Below are 10,706 nucleotides of genomic sequence, written 5' to 3'. Positions count from 1 at the left end.
TCCCTTCCTTGAGCTGTCACCATGTTCTTTTGTCCAGCTCCAGGCTTTCGGGCAACGATGTCACAGTTCTGGAACACCACCGCAGAGTTTCCGAAGATGAAGTCCACGGTACCAGTTATGAAGCTGTCGCGGTAGAATTGTCGCAGTGTGTGCGTGTAAAGTGTGTCTTGGTACGCATCTATGCGGCAACGATTTATGACAGTTTGATCAGCACTCACGCGGAGAGCCACGGCCTGGTGCTTTGCTGGCCCGGCAGTGTTTTGGATCCATAAGTCTTGCGCCATAAACCCGTCTCCATTCGCAGCTATACATGTTTTAAACGGATCTTAAGAAACATTTGATAATTGTAATAATTTGAAAAGAAACATTTTAAGTTAATTTCACTACCATGACTAGTCCAAGTATACAAACTATTAGAATATATAAGAGTTGGTTTTAAATAGGAAAGGTCTATAATTTGAAAGACACAAATAAAAGAAAAAAATATGATATTACCAATAGTGGCTGATCTGAAGGTGGTGGATCCATCAACGACGTTCAAACTACCCGTTATGATCGTAGCGTCTTTGCCGTCACCAACAAGCATTAAGTTCTTCTTTTTCTTCCCTATGTCAATAGTTTCCTTGTAAACCCCTTTCTTCACGTATATAACATATCTTGAATTGCTATTCTCTGGTGCTGCCGCCACTGCCTCATTTACTGTTTTGTACTTTCCGCTACCGTCTTTTGCCACCACCACGTTCGCGTTCACTTTAAGTGTCTAATAGATGGACAAAGTTTTAGAATTTGATTCAACGTTGGATTAGGTAAAACCGTCAAAATAAACAAGCGAATATATCCAAAACATGTAGTTGGCCATATTAATCGTAGTAGTTGGTCAGATATGAAGTTGGTTTTGACTACCTTGGGAGCAGATTCTAACAGCTCCCTGTCGAGAGCAGTTAGCCACGACGGGAAGTGATCAAAAAGAACCATCTTGAGGTCGTCTCTAGCAGGCAAGACGGACACAAAGATGGCTAGAGCCACTCTAGCCCTAGAAACCAAGTCTTCGAGTTGTGGCTTAACTCTTGGTTCATTAGTAGTGTCTAAACACGTCATGTAATTTGTAAGGACACTGCTCAACCAAGTATGAACGTTTGAGTACGACTCAAAATTAAGGTTTCCTCCTCGGAGTTGCTCCATCGAATTCACCATCCGATCCTTTGATACATCCATCATCTCCTCGCAGTCAGCCAGAACTGCCTCGTCTCTCACACCGTTCGAGCTGGTTCTAGCCTCTTTCACCATGGTCATCGTCCTCTCAAGCCGCCACACCGAGTTCTTCAAGAACACGTGCAATAGGTCAAGACGGTTAAGCTTTGAGAGCGACAACATCGTGAATTCGGACAAGAGAACTTGGCAAGAGTCTTGGTCGTGAGTTCTATGGCAAATCTGGCTCGGTGTTAATACGGAATCATCATTAGTATAGATTAGTTGGGCTGCAAAGAAAGCTGCAGAGCCAAGAATGGCTGCAAAGGAGAGGACAAGGCATAGATTCTTGTGCTTAAGAGACTTTGGTTTGGAAAGAAGTGGTTGGTTTGAATTAGACATTTGTCTTTAGTTTAGTGGTAAAAGGATTTGTTTGTGTTGGCCTTTTTACACTAGGCGAATCATGCCATTATATAGAAAACGCTAGTGAGTGGAGTACATGATGAAGTGTTATGACTTATGATTTCCTTTTCTTAGCACATGGTTTTCACTAGCAGTGTACCAAATACACTATAAACTAAAATAAAACTTTAATTATGCTTATCTTATTTTTTATATTAAAGATGAACATTGTTACTCCCACTAGCTAGACATATTAATTTGTCTTGCCAAGTAGTCGAATTTGATAGTAGAAAAAAAACATATAGGGATGCACTCCAATAAGCAAATTAGCATGATAATCGTATTTATCCTATATTTAAATTATTAGAAAACGGAAAAAAACAATTTGTTCAAGAACATGTAAACCAAAATGACGTATATGTAAAAAATTATATTGATTAAAAATGTAAAATTACCAAAATTATTGATGTATGATAAAGAGAAAAATTTTAAGTTCCTATCAATCTATTCAAATCGACAACAAAACTCACCGATACGTAAAGAGAAAACAAGATTAGTCATGAATTAAATCAGCGTAAAAACAATTTTTCAATCAAAAGTCCGCGTCTAATAATACTCTTGTCAAACTATATTTCAGCTATAATTGACTTTAAATTATGAGTTCAGCTATGAACTGATTGTATTGTTAAATAATGGATAGTATAAGTATTGGCAACAAAACATTAACGCCAAAGATATATTGTTTGACGCTAATTATAATAATTATTTTCATCCTAAAAATTGAAAAGTAACAAGTGGTATTAGTCATCATATATTAAAACTATGATATACCCACCTAATCTGCTTTATTATATCATAGTAAAATTTTCCTTTTTAGTATATGCCCCCCCCCCCCCAAAAGTAATTGTTCTTTATCTATATATATATTTTTTTAAAAATCAAAATTAAGTTTCAAACATATGAATTTTAATCATTTCCAAATATACTATGTTAAAAGTGTTGAATAAAAGTTAAGGAGGCATGCAATGGATCGGAGCTGACGAGCTGTGGCACGATAACATGTGGTTACCTGTTGCGGAAAGCAAAACGCAATTATCCTTCTTATTTAGCTTTTTAATTTGTCGTTTGCTTAGTTAAATCAATGTTAGAGATTCGGGCGAAAAGAACGATGACTGTTACACACATGTGCGTATGGTACCAATTTAAGGTACACTATTTTTTTTTTTTGGACATCACTCAACGTACACTATTTTAATCCTACATTCTTCTTCTTGAAAAAAAAAGTGATAGTACTATTTTACCGTCGGTCCAAAAATGATATTTATAGATGAGATTAACGATCTTCATATATTTTAACTTCAATTCATTAACATCAACATCTAAAGCAGATTATGTTAGTCTTTTCCTGTTCTTCTGTAATAAAAGATTAAAAGTGGTAGAGAAAAGTCAAAAAGATCTACTGTTGCTGTGAGTGGTAGCATGGTAAAAACATGTGGCCTTGGAGTAGGAGTAGATGGACTTGCAGTCGGCACAGAACCCAACCCAGTAGTAGTATATGTAATGTATATCCTCTCCTTACCTATTCACGGATTAAAACTTCAACAATGACTGAGATTCGTGTGCGGACAAAGATGACTGACTGATACCCACATGAGCGTTTTCAATCCAAAAATGTTACTACAAATTTCGATACAATATATAATTTAGGTAAGATAATAGTAATTAATATTTAACAAAGCATCTTCAAACTAACTAAAAAAAAGTTTATAGAAAGATGAAAAACAAATTTGTGTTCGACGACATTTAATTTGTTGCATTTTTAACGAGTACCCAAATATTTGTAACACATCACTTGTTATGATTTTCATCATTTAAACACTAGTTTGAATTGTTTGATCCTTTTTTATTCAGTCCATTGATCTGTTTATTCTATTTTAATTATATATTTTATTATTTTCCTCGTTTATTTTTTATTTACTTTCCAGTGATTGGTTAACAATATATAACTCTTTATCTGCAAGTGTAGATTAATTAAAAATTTCTTGTCTTCTCGACTTTTGTGATTGTCCAGCCACTAGGGTCATTTTCATATTTTCAATTTCTAAAAGGATAAGTCCACTAAAGTAAGAAAGAAAATACAAATTCTAGATGCACTCTTCTCAATTTAGTTGAAAAAGTCTTATATGGTCAAAACATTACTTTTATTATCGATCCAATATGTTTTTTGTCATGAAGAAAGAAAGACTCTGATTTTATAATTTTTTTTGATTAAGGTGTTAGATTCTTATACGATGTTGTATTCTCTAAAAGCATCAATTTTTTTTTTTTTTTGAGACTGGATAATGCTGATATATATCATATCATATCATACGAACAACGAAACCCGAATTTACAATCTAATCAAGCATGTAAAGGAAAAGAAGCAACTATATATTGTTGAACAATCACTAGAAAGTATTGTTTATGCGATGACCATATCGACTCCTTGATCCGTGGCTGAAAGTCCAGTGCCTCGACCTTGAAGCTGGACACAACCTGCTTGACATGCATTATCGCAAATCTCTTGCGTGGCTTCGGTCACTTTCATGCATATTGGCATACATTCTCTGTGGCATAGCGGAATTACTTTCTTACCTAGTAGTGCTTCTTGCCCTCCCACGATCTTCGTCAATGTCAATACCGTAATTATCATCAAACTCAGTGTGGCTAGGTTTCTGTTCCGACTCTTCATTTTTTAGTTCGTCAGAAAGGTTTGATCAGGGAAAGAGAGAGAGAAATGGTTTCTTGGGAGAAAAGGAAATGGTTTTGAGTAGAAGGGGATGGTCAAGATTCAAAAGATAGACATGGCCTCATATGTGTCCGATTTTTGCGTAGAGTTTTTACTATTCTAAAAACGAGTAGAGATATATTACTATTTTTAAATAACAACTGAGGGGACAAGACTATATGAGAACAAATATTCTTATTCTGCTTTATTTGTTTTAGTAGATCATGTGTATCTCCTTAATTAGTCCACTTATTCTTATAGCATGGATTTCCAGTCTACAATTACCGAATGTTTTTAGATAAACTTAAAAACTTGCTTATAGATATATGCAAATTATAGCACAGAAAAAAAAATTCAATATGTATTTTACTTAGTAGTCAAAATGAAATATTGATTTTCATTAATTATTTGACTACAAGCATTGAATTATATAATAAGTTCAACCATAGTTGAGCCGAAACATCTCATTTTGAACGAAGAAACTTCCTTGTAGAACCGGAATCAAGTGGAACGTCTGCAATTAATAAATATATCAGTCAGCTATAAAACACCTACACAGCCTCATACATACAATTTAGTAACACGACTAAAAATGGAAGATTAAATTAGATGGTCCGAGATTAACCGATGGGAAACTAGTGTCGGTTCCTTATTAGCACAAATTAAAAACATTGAAAACTAGCCATTTATTTTATCCAAGTTAACCCTTTCGTTTAATTTTAACCAAATGAAACCTCCTATTATCGATTACAAAATAGAGAAGAGATAGACCTGACTAAACCTAAGAGGATGATCCTCCCCATGTAATTGGAGGCTTCCACTCACAAACACGATTATTCCGCCACACCCCCCGGCTATTGAAGACGGCTGAGAATCAACGGTGCTGATCGAATGACGGCATTGATCGAACGGGAGTTGTTTAAGCTTATTGGAGATGTCTTCCACGCCGTAGATCTTTTGGCCTTCAAAAGTGAGCAACGACGTGGCATTGTAGAGAGTGGAAAGAGAAGATCGATCGTTGTCAAAGAGATGGTAGTAGTGATTCACAAAGGCACTTGCCACTTCTTCTTCCATTCCTTTATTTGTCTCTGCCATAGTCGAAATTTCCAAAATAAAATTGAATATGTTCTTAGCAAAACTAAAGAGGAATATAAACATGAATATTTAACTTCTAGGGTGGGGAAAAAGATGCTTAATTTGCAAAATAAGTTAGAAGAAAAGAACAAAAAAGAGTTTTTGTACTTTGAAAAAGATTTCGTATGAGTCAAGTTTTGCATAAAATCTTTTCTAAACTTTTCTCAAACCTTCACATGCACATTAGAAAGCAATCTTTCTTTGGTGGAGTATTCTTCTCAATAGACACAGAAGCAAGTCCTTTGGTATGTATAAGTCCTTACAATCAATCATTCAACACAAAATAATGGTGGATCCTAAACTTCTAAACTCGGGTATATATGTTCTCACTCAGATGAATCGCTAACAGGAAACTAGTCTTATACTATTTAAAACCATGATTGCTCAATTTCAAGAAACTTGATAACCTAAATCAAATTACCTTACGTGAAGATCAATCAATGCCGCCAACTCGATGGCCAATATGGGTAAATTTCATATTCAGTCTTCCAGTTATCCAAGTAAACAACCTGCCTCACAGCCCAAAACGATATAACCAGAGACAAAAGCATAGTCATCCTTTGCTCATTGATGTTCTTATCACGAACAAGCATATGAGTAACAAACGCCAAAAGCAACCCAACCACAGTGTACAAGAACCCTACAGTGTACCCTTCCACTCCAAGCTGCATCTCTGATCCTTCGATAAAGAAAACAAACTTACTCTCATCTTCATGATCTTTAACATACAATGGAATTTCCCTTATGATGTTAAACATCGTCCCTGAGACGCTAAAGAAGTAGACGAGAACCGCACCGGTTAACCCGATTCTCCGGTCGTGGAAAGGTGTTTCACCTTTTAGAATCTTCTTGATAAGAACCGGAGCCGAGATTATGATCAACGCAACGATGATTCCGATTTGCGTCTTTGAAAGAAGCGGTGGTCGTTGGATTGGACCAACGGTGAGTTTGGTTAACCGTTCGACGAACTCTGCCACTGATTCTGCTAACCCGGCGAAATCTCCACCGTCCATTTGATCAGATTCTGTTAAGTTCTCCGTCGTCGGGCTAACGAGGGAAATGTGCGGTAACGTCTCGACGTTGAAGCGATGGAACGAAGCTTCTGAGTGGGTTGACTCGATCTCGCAGAAGAAGAGCTTTGTTCCGTTATTAGATCCATCGTTGTTGTTGTTGGAGATGAAAGTGGAGGAGACGAGTCCGAACTCGCGGCGGAACTTTTGAAGCTTGCTATGGCTGTGGAGATTAACGGAGTCGAAGAAGATGATGAGTGAGTAAGGTCTTGGAGTGGGTACGGAGGTTAGGAATTTGGAAACGTCGTCGTCGTAGAGACGGATCACGCCTGAATCGGGGGATGATGATCTGAGCGAAACAAGCTCGTTGATGAGATCTGAGTCCGAGTCCGAATCAGCTTGGGCAAATAGTAACGGAACCAAGAAGAACAGGAAGATGATACGATGTGAGAGATTCGTCTGAACCACCATCTTGGAATCGCCGCAATATACTGGACAAGTGAAGAACTGTTCAAAATCAAAGGTGGTTTTTATGGGTTCGACGTTCGAGATTGGTGTTATTTTAGACCTTCTCGACGAGCTAGAGGGTTTGGAGTAGAGAAAAATAGTAAAAAGAGTTGACAGCTGTGGGATTTGAACCCACGCCCTTTCGGACCAGAGCCTAAATCTGGCGCCTTAGACCACTCGGCCAAACTGTCTTATTGTTTATGATACTACATACTGATATTTATTAACGGTGATATTTGAAAGCGAAGTCATACGCTTACATTTTGCTCTCTTATCAAATCTTATTAGGACCGACATGCCGACATTTTTAGATATTGTATATAAAAAGAGAAAGTCATGGATTAAATATATAGATTAAAGAGATTCATAGCTAATCGGTGATTGAAAAAGGTCTCCACAAGAGTGAGAGTTATATATACTCAAACTCAAACTAGACCATACATATTTACTAACAATTTATCTCTAGTAAATCCTTTTCATTGGTATGAATGTATTATAAATCATTTCATTTCATTAGTATGTATCATAATCTATTATATTTATATATAGTCTGAAGTAACGAGGTCGAGTTGCGTATATTTTAATATGATCAAGTAAGTGCATTCTGAGATCTGAGACATTTCATATCCATACAAATAAATTACTAATCATGTAAAAAAAGTATAGAATACCGGATAATGGAAGAGACAGTCCAATTTAATAATCGTTGTCAACCTAATAATTTAGTAACTCCAGGTATATCATTTGCCTGGATTCTTATTCATAAATCGTAACCTGATTGCTTCACGTGCCTTGTCTTGGGCTAACAAAAAAAAAAGATGAGAGAGGCAAACTCTTTTAGTTGAACAAAAACATTATGTTCTGTCCGAAGAGGCAAACTCTTTTTTTTTTTTGGATTAAAAGGGTTTCATATTCACATTGTGTATTATTTACTATATAAGATTGAAATATGTAAAAAGCTGTAACCAAAGAATTTTGTTATGGAGAATTAAATAAGAGATGTCTTTTGTTTTTTGCTTTTACATGAACACTTCAATATGGATCCCACTTCCACTTGGTGGCAGCCTGGCGATCCAATTCTCCATGTTCCGCTGTTGTTTTCTATAATTCCCAAAGTACCCCTTGCAGCACATCAATATGGTTAAAATGACCAATCTCGTCAATTTAATGAATAAACCGGTCTGTGTTTAAGTACCTAAACCGGATAAATTATAACCAAAACTGTTTTTTTTTTGACAATAAAAAGAGGGAAAGATGCAACACCAGGACTGTTTTTAGACTCAAAAGAAGTTATATAAATCCATTGAGTTTACATTGTGTTAGTTTCTCTAATTAACTTTTTTCTTTACCTATTTTTTGTCTTTTTTTTACAACTTTGTACAATATATACATCATCATTATAGAGACAATTTATGTAGTCCTCTTATCACGGATCGCCCTAATTTTCTCTCTAGCAGCCACCAAGAAAAAAAAAAAAATCTCAGATCTGAGGTCGGACTGCGGTGGCTTCTATAGCACCGGCTCCGGCCTCCTGTTTCTCTTCAGCTTTAGTTTCGTTTTGCTTCCTTGTTTTTCTTTTGATGGGATTTTGATTGGAGTTTTGTCTTTCTGGGCTTGGTTGAGAGTTAAAATCAAGATGTATTTGCAGTGGTTAGGCTCGCTTTTGTGTAGTCTACAGCTTGCAACAGCCTCCTGATTTTCCCTTGGTGGCCATCGTTTCACGCCATTCACGAAGTTCGCAATGGTTCGGGTTCGTGTTCTGCATTTGTGGCTTCGTATCTGGTGATGGTGGCTTGGGGGCTTAACCACGCTTTGGACTCCTCCTCTCCGTTTATCTAGGTAAAATTGTTTTAATTTCAAGTGTAGGCTGCGGCAGTTTCAGTGATGTTTGTCGGTTAGCATTTCATCTTCTACCACGGTTCGGGAGTTTGATCAGGCAAGGTTCTTCCGGTTCTAGAAGACTAGCTTTCGTATTCTCCTGGCTGTTTTGGATACTTTGTTGGTTTTCCCCTTTACAAGGTGACTTTGATCTTTTGTTTGATAGTGGAGATGTTTAGGCCTGCTAACTCTTTGGAGATTCTCTGATTCACTGGTTCAGTCTGGTTCGATCTTTTACCCTTCTTGATCTTTCAAGATTGGTGTTACCCAGCTTGGATATTTCGCTCTTCGACTCTGCAATTTAGATCTGATCGAGATCTAGTCTTTTGGTGTGGCTTCTATCTAGGTGGTTATCTGTCGCCTTGAGTTCGACATCCCCATATCCGGAAGAAAGTGCATGGAACTTGAAGTAGTTCTTCTTGCCGGGTTATGAAGCACAGTTTTAGGAGTTCTGTTACGGTTTCATTTAGGTAGTTTGGCTTCTCAAGAGGAGGTTTTGAGTGTCGATGGTTGGCCGAGGGCATCTTCGATACGTTCTATCAAAGAATCTCTGGAGTCCTGGTTTCCTTGGTTGGTTCGATATGTCTCCATCTTATCAGTTTCATGTGATCTTTGTCCTGTATTTGTTAGGGATTTCCTCTGGTGTCATTGTAGCATTTAGCATGTTTGTTGCTTCCCTTTCATAGGATTTTAGATTTTGGAGATATCTCCTTCTTCTTCCAAATTTAGATTTAGGGGATATATTTTTCATCCACCTGCATAAGTATGTATTTTACAAGGTTTCACTTTGGCAATATTAATAACAACAGATGACAAAAAAAAAAAATACATCATGATTATATGAAAATATTATAAAAAATAAACCGCATCAAAAGTCTAACTCAAATAATGAATTTAAAGAATTATTAGTGGTCAAAACAGTAATTTCCCGGTGTAGCAAGAAAGAAAGCTCTATATACTCTTCTCACTCACGGAACTAAAGTGAAAACTGAAATTATTGGAAGCAGAGACAAGAACTAATGGAGACGAATAGGAAAATAGTCACGAGCTGTTCTTCCATGGCGGCTCTTTTCTTCTTCATTTCGGCTCTAATGGCGTCTTCATCTATCGCAGCAACACCGACACAGTCGTTCGAAGAGAATTTCAACATCATGTGGTCTGAGAATCACTTCACGACTTCCGAGGATGGTGAGATCTGGAATCTTTCATTAGACAACGACACCGGTACGTTCAAATCCGATTTGCTTCCGGTTTAGCTAGGATCAATGCCGTCTTACTCAAAAAATTATTACACTGAGGAGACTCTGTTCCGACTTAATTCTATAGTAAAATTACATGACTGGATTTGGACCTAATCTTTTTATTCATAGATTATGATTCTAAATATTGTGATTGGATATAAAAATAAAAACAGGATGTGGATTTCAGACAAAGCACATGTACAGATTCGGATGGTTCAGTATGAAGCTAAAGCTCGTTGGCGGCGATTCCGCCGGCGTCGTCACCGCTTACTACGTGAGCCGTCGTTCTTTTTTAAATACTCAATGTTCTAAAATAAGACAATCAATTGTATGAATAACAGTTTATACTTTATACGTTTGATGAGCAGATGTGTTCGGAGAATGGAGCAGGACCGGAGAGAGACGAGATAGATTTCGAATTTCTAGGGAACCGAACCGGTGAGCCTTACATTATCCAGACCAATGTCTATAAGAACGGAACCGGGAATCGGGAGATGCGACATTCCCTCTGGTTCGACCCGACCAAGGATTACCACACCTACTCAATTCTTTGGAACAACCACCAGCTCGTGTAAGCTC

General features: G+C 37.0%; 5 protein-coding genes and 1 non-coding gene across 8 annotated transcripts in view; 1 reads left to right on the top strand and 5 right to left on the bottom strand.

Annotated features, from left to right (window-relative positions):
* The window catches only part of LOC104739800 (pectinesterase/pectinesterase inhibitor 18-like), a 9,005-nt gene extending 7,366 nt beyond the window's left edge, over nucleotides 1–1,639 (bottom strand). The window contains exons 1-3 of one of the 3 annotated variants that reach the window (XM_019235228.1): nucleotides 904–1,639; nucleotides 496–760; nucleotides 97–304 (exon numbers count right to left, since the gene is read on the bottom strand). In XM_019235228.1, coding sequence (XP_019090773.1) covers nucleotides 97–304; nucleotides 496–760; nucleotides 904–1,590 — 1,160 coding nt within the window. In that variant the 5' untranslated portion in view covers nucleotides 1,591–1,639. Of the gene's footprint in view, nucleotides 1–23; nucleotides 305–495; nucleotides 761–903 lie in introns of all 3 variants that reach the window. The other 2 variants (XM_010460259.2, XM_019235227.1) reach the window with 2 other exon arrangements.
* LOC104739799 lies at nucleotides 3,934–4,522 on the bottom strand. The gene has a single exon (XM_010460258.1). It carries the CDS (start codon nucleotides 4,319–4,321, stop codon nucleotides 4,052–4,054), a length of 270 nt encoding a protein of 89 aa, XP_010458560.1. The 5' UTR covers nucleotides 4,322–4,522; the 3' UTR covers nucleotides 3,934–4,051.
* LOC104739796 (nuclear transport factor 2-like) lies at nucleotides 4,735–5,662 on the bottom strand. Its single transcript, XM_010460254.2, has 2 exons — nucleotides 5,129–5,662; nucleotides 4,735–4,871 (listed from the first exon to the last, which is right to left on the bottom strand). The coding sequence occupies exons 1-2, from the start codon at nucleotides 5,513–5,515 to the stop codon at nucleotides 4,797–4,799; spliced, it is 462 nt and encodes a 153-aa protein (XP_010458556.2). The 5' UTR covers nucleotides 5,516–5,662; the 3' UTR covers nucleotides 4,735–4,796.
* On the bottom strand, nucleotides 5,368–7,174 carry LOC104739798 (probable dolichyl-diphosphooligosaccharide--protein glycosyltransferase subunit 3A). Its single transcript, XM_010460257.1, has 2 exons — nucleotides 5,918–7,174; nucleotides 5,368–5,445 (listed from the first exon to the last, which is right to left on the bottom strand). Exon 1 carries the CDS (start codon nucleotides 6,970–6,972, stop codon nucleotides 5,929–5,931), a length of 1,044 nt encoding a protein of 347 aa, XP_010458559.1. The 5' UTR covers nucleotides 6,973–7,174; the 3' UTR covers nucleotides 5,368–5,445; nucleotides 5,918–5,928.
* On the bottom strand, nucleotides 7,120–7,199 carry TRNAL-UAG. The gene has a single exon. It is a non-coding gene; the product is annotated as a tRNA-Leu (tRNA).
* Nucleotides 9,906–10,706, top strand: part of LOC104739795 (probable xyloglucan endotransglucosylase/hydrolase protein 8) — a 2,114-nt gene continuing 1,313 nt past the window's right edge. The window contains exons 1-3 of the mRNA XM_010460253.2: nucleotides 9,906–10,110; nucleotides 10,301–10,401; nucleotides 10,496–10,698. Of these exons, the coding sequence (XP_010458555.1) occupies nucleotides 9,906–10,110; nucleotides 10,301–10,401; nucleotides 10,496–10,698 (509 nt within the window). The remainder of the gene's footprint in view (nucleotides 10,111–10,300; nucleotides 10,402–10,495; nucleotides 10,699–10,706) is intronic.

Source organism: Camelina sativa, chromosome 14, assembly GCF_000633955.1.
Source record: "Camelina sativa cultivar DH55 chromosome 14, Cs, whole genome shotgun sequence".
In the NCBI taxonomy this organism is placed as follows: Eukaryota; Viridiplantae; Streptophyta; class Magnoliopsida; order Brassicales; family Brassicaceae; genus Camelina; species Camelina sativa.
The sequence above is the reverse complement of the archived record's forward strand: the minus strand, read 5'-3'. Positions and strand labels throughout refer to the sequence as shown.